Source organism: Pseudophryne corroboree, chromosome 1, assembly GCF_028390025.1.
Source record: "Pseudophryne corroboree isolate aPseCor3 chromosome 1, aPseCor3.hap2, whole genome shotgun sequence".
Classification (NCBI taxonomy): domain Eukaryota; kingdom Metazoa; phylum Chordata; class Amphibia; order Anura; family Myobatrachidae; genus Pseudophryne; species Pseudophryne corroboree.
In genome coordinates, this window is record NC_086444.1 from 100,890,246 (window position 1) to 100,904,432 (window position 14,187).

Below are 14,187 nucleotides of genomic sequence, written 5' to 3' on the forward strand. Positions count from 1 at the left end.
ATTCAGGCAAAACTACAAGTAGTTTATTCCCACCCTACAAAATACCCTTATTTGTGGTACTTGTGGTATCAGAAATACGTAACACCTCCTTCATTGCCCTTAACATGTAACTTGTGGCCCTAAAGGAAAAATACGTTTGTTTCTTCACCGTCGACACTGGGGTCAGTGTCCGTGTCAGTGTCTGTCGACCGACTGAGGTAAATGGGCGTTTTTACAAGCCCCTGACGGTGTCTGAGACGCCTGGACCGATACTAATTTGTCCGCCGGCTGTCTCATGTCGTCAACCGACTTGCAGCGTGTTGACATTATCACGTAATTCCATAAGTAAGCCATCCATTCTGGTGTCGACTCCCTAGAGAGTGACATCACCATTACAGGCAATTTTCTCCGTCTCCTCACCAACATTTTCCTCATACATGTCGACACACACGTACCGACCTACAGCACACACATACAGGGAATGCTCTGATAGAGGACAGGACCCACTAGCCCTTTGGGGAGACAGAGGGAGAGTTTGCCAGCACACACCAAAAGCGCCATAATGTATATAACAACCCTAGAAGGTGTTGTTTCTATATATGGGCTCTTAATATATAATTATATCGCCAATTTATGCCCCCCTTCTCTTTAACCCTGTTTCTGTAGTGCAGGGGAGAGTGGGAGCCTTCCTCACCAGCGGAGCTGGTCAGGAAAATGGCGCCGAGTGCTGAGGAGAATAAGCTCCGCCCCTTTCACGGCGGGCTTTTCTCCCGGTTATTAGGAAAACTGGCCTGGGTTAAATACATACATATAGCCTTAATGGCTATATGTGATGTATTTATTTGCCTCTAAGGTAATCTATATTGCTGCCCAGGGCGCCCCCAGCAGCGCCCTGCACCCTCCGTGACCGAGATCAGTGAGCCGTGTAGCAACAATGGCGCACAGCTGCAGTGCTGTGCGCTACCTTCATGAAGACTGAGGAGTCTTCTGCCGCCTGTTTCCGGACCTCCGTTCTGCCGTTCTTCAGCGTCTGTAAGGGGGATCGGCGGCGCGGCTCCGGGACGAACCCCAGGCTGACCTGTGTTCCGACTCCCTCTGGAGCTCAGTGTCCAGTAGCCTAAGACTTCAATCCTCCTGCACGCAGGTGAGTTGCAAGTCTCTCCCCTAAGTCCCTCGTTGCAGTGATCCTGTCGCCAGCAGGAATCACTGATTAGAAACCTAAAAAAAAAAAAAAAACTTTTCTAAACAGCTCTTTAAGAGAGCCACCTAGATTGCACCCTCTCGGACGGGCACAAAAACCTAACTGAGGCTTGGAGGAGGGTCATAGGGGGAGGAGCCAGTACACACCATGTGACCTAAAAGCTTTTTTAGATGTGCCCTGTCTCCTGCGGAGCCCGCTATTCCCCATGGTCCTGACGGAGTCCCCAGCATCCACTAGGACGTTAGAGAAATAGATTTACCGGTGAGTAAAATCTTGTTTTCTCTAACGTCCTAGTGGATGCTGGGGACTCCGTAAGAACCATGGGGATTATACCAAAGCTCCCAAACGGGCGGGAGAGTGCAGATGACTCTGCAGCACCGAATAAGCAAACACAAGGTCCTCCTCAGCCAGGGTATCAAACTTGTAGAACTTTGCAAAAGTGTTTGAACCCGACCAAACAGCTGCTCGGCAAAGTTGTAATGCCGAGACCCCTCGGGCAGCCGCCCAAGAAGAGCCCACCTTCCTTGTGGAATGGGCTTTTACTGATTTTGGAGGCGGCAAGCCAGCCGCAGAATGAGCCTGCTGAATCGTGTTACAGATCCAGCGAGCAATAGTTTGCTTTGAAGCAGGAGCACCCAGCTTGTTGGATGCATACAGGCTACATAAATCTTCAAAGCCCTGACTACATCTAGTAACTTGGAATCCTCCAAGTCACGAGTAGCCGCAGGCACCACAATAGGTTGGTTCACATGAAAAGATGACACCACCTTTGGCAGAAATTGCGGACGAGTCCGTAATTCTGCCCTGTCCATATGGAAAACCAGATAGGGGCTTTTACATGACAAAGCCGCCAATTTTTGACCACTTTCCACGTGAGATATTTTAACTCCACGGTCTTAAGCGGCTCAAACCAGTGAGAGGAAGTGAAGGAAACGGCCCAGCTGGACTTCCTCTGTAGAGGCATTCCTGGCCTCACACCCAGCAACATATTTTCGCCGTATACGGTGATAATGTTTAGCCGTCACGTCCTTCCTAGCCCTTATCAGCGTAGGAATAACCTCATCCGGAATCCCTCTTTTCTACTAGGATCCGGCGTCCAACCGCCATGCCGTCAAACGCAGCTGCGGTAAGTCTTGGAACATACAAGGTCCCTGCTGCAACAGATCCTGCCCTAGAGGCAGAGGCCATGGGTCCTCTGTGAGCATTTCTTGCAGCTCTGGATACCAAGTCCTTCTTGGTCAATCCGGAACAATGAGTATTGTTCTCATTCCTCTTTTCCTAATGATTCTCAGCACCTTGGGTAAGAGAGGAAAAGGAGGAAACACATAAACCGACTGGAACATCCACGGTGTCACCAGTGCGTCTACAGCTATCGCCTGAGAGTCTCTTGACCTGGCGCAATACCTCTGTATCTTTTTGTTGAGGCGGGATGCCATCATGTCCACCTGTGGCAGTTCCCACCGACCTACAAGCTGCGCGAAGACTTCTTGATGAAGTACCCACTCTCCCGGGTGGAGGTCGTGCCTGCTGAGAAAGTCTGCTTCCCAGTTGTCCACTCCCGGAATGAACACTGCTGACTTACTGCGCTTACGTGATTCTCCGCCCAGCGAAGAATTCTGGTGGCTTCTACCATCGCCACCCTGCTCCTTGTGCCGCCTAGGCGGTTTACATGAGCCATTGCGGTGATATTGTCTGACTGAATCAGAACCGGTTGGTCGCGAAGCAGGGTCTCCGCTTGACTTAGGGCGTTGTATATGGCCCTTAGTTCCAGGATATTGATGTGAAGGCAAGTTTCCTGCCTTGACCACAGCCCTTGGAAATTTCTTCCCTGTGTGACTGCCCCCCACCCTCGGAGGCTTGCATCCGTGGTCACCAGGACCCAGTCCTGAATGCCAAATCTGCGACCTTCGAGAAGGTGAGCACTCTGCAGCCACCACAGGAGAGACACCCTGGCTCTGGGGGATAGGGTGATTAACCGATGCATCTGAAGATGTGATCCGGACCACTTGTCCAGTAAGTCCCATTGGAAGGTCCTCGTATGGAACCTGCCGAAGGGAATGGCCTCGTATGATGCCACCCTCCTTCCCAGGACCCGAGTGCAGTGATGCACTGACACCTGTTTTGGTTTTAATAGATTCCTGACCAGTGTCACGAGCTCCTGAGCTCTATCTATCGGGAGATAAACCCTTTTCTGGTCTGTGTCTAGGATCATGCCTAGGAAAGGCAGATGAGCTGTAAGAACCAACTGCGACTTTGGAATATATAGAATCCAGCCGTGTTGCCGTTACACTTCCAGAGAAAGTGATACGCTGTTCAGCAACTGCTCTCTTGATCTCGCTTTTATGAGGAGATCGTCCAAGTACGTGATAATAGTGACACCTTGCTACCGCAGGAGCACCATCATTTCTGCCATTACCTTGGTGAATATTCTCAAGGCCGTGGAGAGAACAAACGGCAACGTCTGAAATTGGTAATGACAATCCCGTACCGCAATTCTGAGGTACGCCTGATGAGGTGGATAAATGGGGACATGAAGGTATGCATCCCTTATGTCCCGAGTCACCATAAAATCTCCCCCTTTCAGGCTTGCAATAACCGCTCAAGCGATTCCATCTTGAACTTGAACCTTTTCAGGTATATGTTCAGGGATTTTAAATTCAATATGGGTCCGACCGAACCGTCTGGTTTCGGGACTACAACATGGTCGAATAATAACCCCCTCCTTGTTGAAGGAGGGGAACCTTGACCACCACCTGTTAAATATACAATTTGTGAATTGCAGTTAACACTGTTTCCCTCTCGTGGGGGGAAGCCGGCAGGGCCGTCGGTGAGGGGGCATCTTCTCAAAGTCCAGCTTGTATCCCTGAGACACAATATCTATTGCCCAGGGATCTAACAGGGAGTGAACCCACTTGTGGCTGAACTTACGAAGGCGTGCCCCCACCGGGCCTAGCTCCGCCTGTGGAGCCCCAGCGACGTGCGGTGGATCTTTGTAGAGGCCGAGGAGGACTTCTGTTCCTGGGAACTAGCTGTGTTGTGCAGCTTCTTTCCTCTGCCCCCGGCTCTGGCAAGAAAGGACGCACCTCGGACTTTCTTGTTTCTTTATTCGAAAGGCTGCATTTGATAATGTCGTGCTTTCCTAGGCTGTGCAGGAATATAAGGCAAAATATCAGAATTACCAGCTATAGCTGTGGAGACCAGGTCCGAGAACCCTTCTCCACACAATCCTTAGCCTTCCATATGCCTCTTAAGTCGGCATCATCTGTCCATTGCACATTCTACAGGACACGTCAAGCAGAAATCGACATAGCTTTGACTCTAGGACCCAGTATACTCATGTCTCTTTGGGCATGTTTTATATATATATATATATATATATATATACACACCTATCTCTTAAGACAGCATCTTTAATATATATATATATATATCTCTATATATATATATATCTCTATATATATATATATATATATATATATATATCTCTATATATATATCTATATGCATACTAGGGTCTCAATCTCTGCTGATAAGGTACCTGTCCACGCTGCCACAGCGCTATAAACCCATGCCGACACAATCGCCGGTCTGAGTAGTGTACTAGAATGTGCACGCTATCTGCAGGATCCCTGAGAATAGCTAGTGCTACCTTCTGTGCAAACGTGACACCCTAGGGGAAGATTCCCATCACATACTGGCCCTAGTGGGGAAAGGATACTGCCTGAGAATTCTTTGTGGGAAGCTGCAGTCTCTTGTCTGGAGATTCCAGCTCTTTTTCCTCATTAGAGGAGGGAAATTTACCTCAGCTTTCTTCCCCTTAACATGTGTACCCTTGTGTCAGGGACAAATGAGTCATCAGTGATATGCAAATCATCTTTTGTTACAATAATCATATATTGAATACCTTTCAGCCATTTTGGCTGTAACTTTGCATTATCGTAGTCGACACTGGAGTCAAACTCTGTGTTGATATCAGTGTTTATTATTTTGGATAGTGAGCATTGTGAGACTCTGAAGGTCTCTGTGACATAGGGACAGACATGGGTAGATTTCCTGTCTGTTCTCTAATCTTTTGTGCAATGAATTTGTGATAAAAGATATATTTGGTAACTACAGCAGAGAGCTGACCACTGTTTGTTTCTTGCTAAAAGATATATTTGGTAACTACAGCAGAGAGCTGACCACTGTTTGTTTCTTGCTAAAAGATATATTTGGTAACTACAGCAGAGAGCTGACCACTGTGTTTCTTGCTAAAAGATATATTTGGTAACTACAGCAGAGAGCTGACCACTGTTTGTTTCTTGCTAAAAGATATATTTGGTAACTACAGCAGAGAGCTGACCACTGTGTTTCTTGCTAAAAGATATATTTGGTAACTACAGCAAAGAGCTGACCACTGTTTGTTTCTTGCTAAAAGATATATTTGGTAACTACAGCAGAGAGCTGACCACTGTTTGTTTCTTGCTAAAAGATATATTTGGTAAATTGTTTAAGTGGATTATTATCTGTAGTCAGCAAAAACTTTGACTGGGGTTTAGTGACCTCACATTTGCTAGTTGATTAACACCTTTTGGTGGAGGGTTGCTGTGTGGGGGAGGGGGTTGTAATCATAAAGAACATGTGTTTGTAGACTTACTTATTCAGTATAGTATAGGACGCCAGGCCTATTAGGACGCTGCAGTGGCTAGTGTATGAAGTGGCTAGTTATTAAGTGGCAGCTAATATCAATAGCAGTGTTTGTTAAACCGAAGGAAAACAGAAGGTAAACAAACTAATAAGATAACAAACGGACTGCATTACAACCTAAAAACTCTGGAACTTTATGTGGCCTCTCCTCGCCTCAAACATGAGAACACCAAGACCAGGCTTACCACCTCTCTGGCTGAGAACATCAAGTCTGCCCCTGGGCCTAACCATCAAGATGAACAGGGAACTGTGGGGGCACAGCACCAGGCTCAGCAGGGACATCCCCATTGCTTCTGAGTATGCCCCCCACATTCTCCTACCCACCCATACTATGATCTTACCAAAATAATGTTATCCCAATTTTACTTCTGCCACTAGTTACCTGCTATTGTGTTTTTTTTTTCCTTCAATAGCTCGCTTCCACCCCACCATGTGTTTTTCCTGTAATGTTAACCTCCACTGATTGCACACCTTGCCATTGCGCCCTACATACAGGGTACATCATACTACTACATAAGCATCAGTTTTCCCATATATGAACTTGGCCCTTGTATGGCTCACCTCCCACAGTGTAACCTTCAAAGTGCGCCCAACATGGCTGCCCCATATGGTACACTTGTGGATGGGATGAAAAATACATGGACCTTGTGGTTTTGTTGGAACCCTACTCTAAACTGTAGGACTCTGAAATCACCCCCATTTTGTGTCATCTCTTCTAGGAGTAGACTATTCCACCCTGGGTAATCCTACGCTGAGCGCCCAAGATGGCTGCCGCACTTGGTACCTGTGAGGGTGGTATACACAACCCTTGGAAGTTATTACCCAAAATGCCTACACCAATCCTGCATTATGCTTTCTGTGTGCTTAATGTTTTCTTTTATGTCTGTGTGGCTTATCTATTGCTGTATTACTTAAATCCTCTGTATCATGTGTATTGTTTTTGATGTCTGTAAAGCGCCTTGAGTCCTGTTGGAGAAAGAGCGCTATATAAATAAAATTATTATTATTATTATTATTAAATTCACCTCAGCATTTACACATATCCAAACAGGTGTCGGCGTTGTCGACGGAGACACCCTCTCACACACATATTTGCTCTATCTCCTCCTTAGGGGAGCCTTTTACCTCAGACATGTCGACACACACGTACCGACACACCACACACACAGGGGATGCTCTATTTGAAGACAGTTCCCCCACAAGGCCCTTTGGAGAGACAGAGAGAGAGTATGCCAGCACACACCCCAGCGCTATATGACCCAGGAATCACACAGTAACTTAGTGTTAACCCAGTAGCTGCTGTATATATTGTTTTTACGCCAAATTTATGTGCCCCCCCTCTCTTTTTCACCCTCTCTATCGTGCTTCTGCAGGGGAGAGCCTGGGGAGCTTCCTCTCAGCGGAGCTATGGAGAGAAAATGGCACTGGTAAGTGCTGAGGAAGAAGGCCCCGCCCCCTCAGCGGCGGGCTTCTCCCGCGATTTTGTGTAAAATTAATGGCGGGGGCTCATGCATATAACAGTGTCCAACTGTACATATGCTGCTTTTTGCCAGGAGGTAATCAATTGCTGCCCAGGGCGCCCCCCCCTGCGCCCTGCAGTGACCGGAGTGTGTGGGTTAGTGTGGGCGCAATGGCGCACAGCTGCAGTGCGCTACCTCATATGAAGACAGGATTCTTCTGCCGCCGATTTTGACGTCTGCTTGCTTCAACCCGCCGGCTTCTGACTTCTGGCTCTGCGAGGGGGACGGCGGCGCGGCTCCGGAAACGGACGACAAGGTCAGGTCCTGTGTTCGATCCCTCTGGAGCTAATGGTGTTCAGTAGCCTAAGAAGCGCAACCTAGCCGCAGTTAGTAGGTTTGCTTCTCTCCCCTCAGTCCCACGTAGCAGAGTCTGTTGCCAGCAGTAGATCTCTGAAAATAAAAAACCTAACTAAAATACTTTCTTATTAGCAAGCTCAGGAGAGCTCACTAAAATGCACCCAGCTCTGTCCGGGCACAGATTCTAACTGAGGTCTGGAGGAGGAGCATAGAGGGAGGAGCCAGTGCACACCAGTAGTACTAAATCTTTCTTAGAGTGCCCAGTCTCCTGCGGAGCCCGTCTATTCCCCATGGTCCTTACGGAGTCCCCAGCATCCACTAGGACGTTAGAGAAATATTACATCCTAAAAATAACACTTATTTTCCTAAAACAAAACAAGAGTGCCATCCATTTGTTTATTTGCTACGTGCCTATGAACGGGGTGTGCAAGACTGGACACAAGGGCAATATTTCTTCTGGACTGAGTCCTGGGCATACACTATATTATTTGCAATAAAAAATTGGAGTTTCTTACTGTGCGCAATACGAAGCAGCCACACTGCTGATCTAAGTGATACACCACTCACTCAACACAAAAATTCGATCAGACTGAAGCGGCGCCAAGTATGAAGAGGAAAGAATATTTACTCCCCATGCATGTAACTACCGATGCACAGATAGTCCGTACACTGTAGGGCGTAAGATACCCGGCATGAGAGACGTTAGTTGGTTTTGCACAATACAAATTGCAGATGAAGCACAATGGAACTCGACGTGAGGAAAGGCTGCGGCTCTTTTTACACAGATTCTGATGTACAAATGTCCCTTCATCATATTGATCAGTGTAACCTAGCGATACAGTTCTCTCACTCCCACTTGTTTTATTTATGCGATTAAGACACATTTTGAGCAAGTGGGACGTTACGGAGCAAGGCAACTTTCTGAGGACGTGATGCTCTGAGAGGGGCTATTTGTTGTGACAAAGGCAACATTAAAATCAGGACAGACCTAGATGAAGTCCAGGTGTACCCATCAAGACTACCTCTTGTAAGTAATAGTTGATTTGAGAAAACAAAAAGGAATGGGGAAGAATTAACTCCACTAATGTATTTTTTTATACAGATCAGAATGTAACTCTATACCCAGTGTTAAGCATTTGGTCCGGTGCCCCCTCGTGGACGTAAAAGAAATTTACATTTGCAAAACAATCAGTATTAGCTCCAGCTAGATGTAAGGCATAAAAGACTATACACTTGAATTTATTTTTAACAGGAGCTACAGCCAATATGGCTCTTACCACTATACCGTGCGGTCATGTGTGTACAGCGACAGGGGAAGCCCACCGTATACCTACAGTTCTGAAATTCTATTGATGTAGTACTCAAACAAAGCAATGAATGTATACACATATTCTTGCTGTAAGTTACGGGGAAATAGGAAAACTGCTTTAGAACACATGTAGTAATCTCCCCCCTGAAACGACATTAATCTAAAATGCAGTGTAATAATGTGTGTAATAAAGTTTTACTGTCACGGTGTCTGTGTCCTGTTTTTATTTGGGTATTTTTTTTCCAGTAGAACTACAGGTACCAGCGGGCCCGTTTTTCTCCCGCATGCTGGTACTTGTGGTTCTCCAAGTACCAGCTTGCGGGGGAGGCTTGCTGGGACAATTTTTTCAAGGCTATCAGCCTCCCATCCGCAGCCAATGGATGGGGGGGATAGCCTCGGGCTTCACCCCTGGCCCTTGGGTGGCTGGGGGGGGGGGACCCCTTGATTGAAGGGGTCCCCACTCCCCCAGGGTACCCCGGCCAGGGGTGACTAGTTGGATATTTAATGCCACGGCCGCAGGGCACGGCATAAAAGTGACCCCCGGCTGTGGCATTATCTGTCCAGCTAGTGGAGCCCGATGCTGGTGTTAAAAATACGGGGGACCCCTGCTCGTTTTGTCCCCCGTATTTTTGGCACCAGCACCAGGCGCAGAGCCCGGTGCTGGTTTTAAAAATACGGGGGATCCGCTGTTAATTTTCCCCCCGGATTTTTAAAACCAGGACCAGCTCGAAGAGCCCAAGGCTGGTTATGCTTTGAAGGGGGGACCCCACGCCATTTTTTTTCCGGATTTTTCCCGTTTTTTAAAATCGCGGCAAAATCCGGCAAATCGGCCGTTTTTCGCCCGCGGGACTGTCGAATCCGTTTTTCATTGAATATGGTGAATTCCGGCAGCCACCTGCCGGAATTCACCTGTCGAATTGTGTCGAATTAAAAAACGGCGATAATTTGCCGCGATTCGCCGTGAATTGCATATACCCCTAAGTCTCATAAATGAAACTGTGATTTGTTTGATATATGTGATATGCCGTTGTTATGCAATTTCTGTAACTTTATCTCCATTCTTTTGAATAAAAATTACTTTATTAAAAAAAATATATATATAAGCAGAAGCAATGGAGTAGTGGTACAGGTTGAGTATCCCTTATACAAAATGCTTGGGACCATAAGTATTTTGTATATCGGATTTTTCTGTATTTTGGAATAATTGCATACCATAATGAGATATCATGGCGATGGGACCCAGGTCTAAACACAGAATGCATTTATGTTCCATATACACACAGCCTGAAGGTCATTTATTACAATATTTTTAATAAAATAACTGTGTATTAAACAAAGTTTGTGTACATTGAGCCATCAGTAAACAAAGGTTTCACTATCTCACTCAAAAAATTCTGTTTTTCAGAATATTTGGATATGGGATACCCAACCTGTACTGCAGGCTTTCCCAACCACGGTCCTCAAGGCACACCAACAGTGCAGGTTTTAGTGATATCCAGGCTGCAGCACAGATGGTTAACTCAAAATAACTGAGCTACTAATTAAGTCACCTGTGCTGAAGCCTGGATATCACTAAAACCTGCACTGTTAGTGTGCCTTGAGGACCGTGGTTGGGAAAGCCTGCTGTACTGGGTGTCGCCATAGGTGTATGAGCAGTGATAACGGGAGAAATGATGAAGCAGAGATACAGTTTAGCCGAACAAGAGTGGTAAGAGTGATGTAGTAGTGATACTGAATACAGTGACGGGAGCTGCTCTACAAGTAAACTGGACAACAGCAGTAGTAATGGGATAAGAAATGAAGGCAGTGTCATAAAATGCAGTGTGTGTGTTTGGGGGGGGGGGGGGGGGGGGAGCAAAAACAAGGGATGCAACTTTGGGGGAGAAAGTAGCAAAGGTAACACCAATTGGGAAAAGGGGCAGTAGCAAGAGATGGGGGGCACAGTATACAATATGCAGTGCGACAAGGGTATGTGGTGCAATGGGCAGGCACTTAGGGGGATGTATTAATAAGGGGTACAGCGAGTAGGCATGGGGGAATATAACAAAGAATAGAACACAGTGGCAGGGGTATGGTGAGCACTTAGTGTGCACTGTGGATGGATTCAGTGACAAGAGGTACGTAGTGCAGTATGCCGGCACCAGGGGGACACAGTGGCAGGGGTATGGTACACATTAAGCATGCACTGGGGAGGGATGCAGTGACATAGGTATATGGTGCAGTGAGTCGACAATGAGGGGGATGGGAAGGGGACGCAGTAACAGGGGTATGTGGCGCACACAGCAGGCAATGAAGGGGAGATGCAGTAATAGAGGTATGGGCTACTGTGAGTTGGCATTGGGGGAGGCTATGCAGTGACAGGGATATGTGGTGCACTGAGATTGGGAGATGCAAGGGTATGTGGTGAACTGGGAGGGGGGAGATGCAGGGGTATATGGTGTACAGAGCGGACACTGAGGGTGGTGGGTGCCTACCTAGCCCCTGTCGCATATTGAGAATCGGGCACAGCCCGAATCTCACCGTGTGTATGGGCCATAAGGCAGGGGATGCAGTGACAGGGTTCTGGGGATGCACGGAGCGGGAACTGGGGGTGGGGGGTCATTGCAGTGGCAGGGGTATGGTGTGCAGTGAGTGAGCACTGGGGGGATGCAGGGTTAGGGAGTGCAGTGAGTTAGCACTAAGGCAGTGGATACAATGACAGGGGTCTGGCGTGCACAGAGCAGACACTGGGGGTGGGGGGTAAATGCAGTGATAGGGGTATGTTGTGCAGTGAGTGAGCACTGGGGGGATGCAGCGAGCTAGCTCCAAGGCAGGGGATACAGTGACAGGGGTCTGGGGATGCACAGAGCGGGCACTGGGGGTGGAGGGGTAAATGCAGTGACAGAGGTATGTTGTGCAGTGAATGAGCCCTGGGGGGATGCAGTGGTAGTGTTAAGGGGTGCAGTGAGGTAGCACTAAGCCAGGGAGATAAAGTGACAGGGGTCTGCAGCGCACAGGGCGGGCACAGGGGATGGGGGGTAAATGCAGTGATAGAGGTAAGGTGTGCAGTGAGTTAGCACTAAGGCAGGGGATACAGTGACAGGGGTCTGGAGCGCACAGAGCGGGCACTGGGGGTGGGGGGTAAATGCAGTGACAGAGGTAAGGTGTGCAGTCAGTGAGCCCTGGGGGGGGGGGGGGGAGGGGGACTGCAGTGGCAGTGTTGGGAGGTGCTGTGAGGTAGCACTAAGGCAGGGGATACAGCGACAGGGTTAGGGGTACAGTGTTTTAGCACTAAGGCAGGGGATACAGTGACAGGGGTCTGGAGCGCACAGGGGGGTAAATGCAGTGACAGAGGTAAGGTGTGCAGTGAGTTAGTACTAAGGCAGGGGATACAGTGACAGGGGTCTGTGGTGCACGGAGCGGGCACAGGGGGTGGGGTGGGGGGGGTAAATGCAGTGACAGAGGTAAGGTGTGCAGTGAGTGAGCCCTGGGGGGGAATGCAGTGGCAGTGTTGGGGGGTGCTGTGAGGTAGCACTAAGGCAGGGGATACAGTGACAGGGGTCTGGAGCGCACAGAGCGGGCACAGGGGGTGGGGGGTAAATGCAGTGACAGAGGTAAGGTGTGCAGTGAGTTAGCACTAAGGCAGGGGATACAGTGAGTGTTAGGGGTACAGTGAGTTAGTACTAAGGCAAGGGATACAGTGACAGGGGTGCAGTGAGTTAGCACTAAGGCAGGGGACAGAAGGTAAATGCAGTGACAGAGGTAAGGTGTGCAGTGAGTTAGCACTAAGGCAGGGGATATAGTGAGAGTGTTAGGGGTACAGTGAGTTAGCACTAAGGCAGGGGATTCAGTGACAGGGGTCTGGAGCGCACAGAGCGGGCACAGGGGGTAAATGCAGTGATAGAGGTAAGGTGTGCAATGAGTTAGTACTAAGGCAGGGGATACAGTGACAGGGATCTGGGGTGCATGGAGCGGGCACAGGGGGTAAATGCAGTGATAGAGGTAAGGTGTGCAATGAGTTAGTACTAAGGCAGGGGATTCAGTGACAGGGATCTGGAGCGCACAGAGCGGGCACAGGGGGTAAATGCAGTGATAGAGGTAAGGTGTGCAATGAGTTAGTACTAAGGCAGGGGATACAGTGACAGGGATCTGGGGTGCATGGAGCGGGCACAGGGGGTAAATGCAGTGATAGAGGTAAGGTGTGCAGTGAGTTAGCACTAAGGCAGGGGATACAGTGAGTGTTAGGGGTACAGTGAGTTAGCACTAAGGCAGGGGATACAGTGACAGGGGTCTGGAGTGCACAGAGTGGGCACAGGGGGTAAATGCAGTGACAGAGGTAAGGTGTGCAGTGAGTGAGCCCTGGGGGGAATGCAGTGGCAGTGTTGGGGGGTGCTGTGAGGTAGTACTAAGGCAGGGGATACAGTGACAGGGTTAGGGGTACAGTGAGTTAGCACTAAGGCAAGGGATACAGTGACAGAGGTAAGGTATGCAGTGAGTTAGCACTAAGTCAGGGGTCTGGGGTGCACGGAGCGGGCACTGGGGGTGGCAGGTAAATGCAGGGACAGGGGTATGGTGTGCACTGACAATGTACAGGATCCATTTCCCGCTCCCGGGTACCTGCGGTGATGTCGGGCCCCCGGGGCGGGCTTGTAATTGGCGGACGGAGCGGCTCCTGCTGCTGCTGGAGACCTCCCGCCCTCTGTGATGTGGGCTTCCCCGACTCCTCTACGTGGCTCTGGGCCCTGAAGCCGGCTACCTTCCCGTTGTCGGTGGTCTCCGCTCCCCGGCCACGGCCTCTCCCTGCCCCCGTCCCCAGACTCAGCGTGCCGCGGCCTCTGCTTCTACCTGCCCCCGGGGCGCGATCAAAGCCGTCAGACATAGCTCTATAACAGCAGTCCGGTCGCGGAGCTCGGTATACGAGCAGCCCCCCGGGCCCGATCACTATGCCCGCTCCGCCCCTGCCAAGACCACAACAGGAGAACTGGGAGGACAGCGCCATCTGCAGCCTCGGAGGCCCGGGCCGGCTCCAGCAATTGCATTAGATGCAGAGGGCACAGCAGAGGGTTACAGCACCACCTGCTGCCCGGAGGACCGTAATGCTGCTGCTGCTCTGCGTACTGTGCTCTGCATTGTTAGCAATACCTGGGGCAGTCTGAGAGCGCTTCAACAAGAAGTGTTTACTCTAAACATATCAGCATGTGACTAGGAGATATATT

At 49.2% G+C, this 14,187-nt stretch overlaps 1 protein-coding gene across 3 annotated transcripts in view; it reads right to left on the reverse strand.

The window, feature by feature from the left end:
- PAIP1 (poly(A) binding protein interacting protein 1) overlaps positions 1 to 13,978 on the reverse strand; it is an 82,635-nt gene extending 68,657 nt beyond the window's left edge. For 2 of the 3 annotated variants that reach the window (XM_063961787.1, XM_063961776.1), the window contains exon 1: positions 13,589 to 13,976. In XM_063961787.1, coding sequence (XP_063817857.1) covers positions 13,589 to 13,970 — 382 coding nt within the window. In that variant the 5' untranslated portion in view covers positions 13,971 to 13,976. Of the gene's footprint in view, positions 1 to 13,588 lie in introns of all 3 variants that reach the window. The other variant, XM_063961798.1, reaches the window with a different exon arrangement.
- Between the last annotated feature and the right edge of the window lie 209 nt (positions 13,979 to 14,187).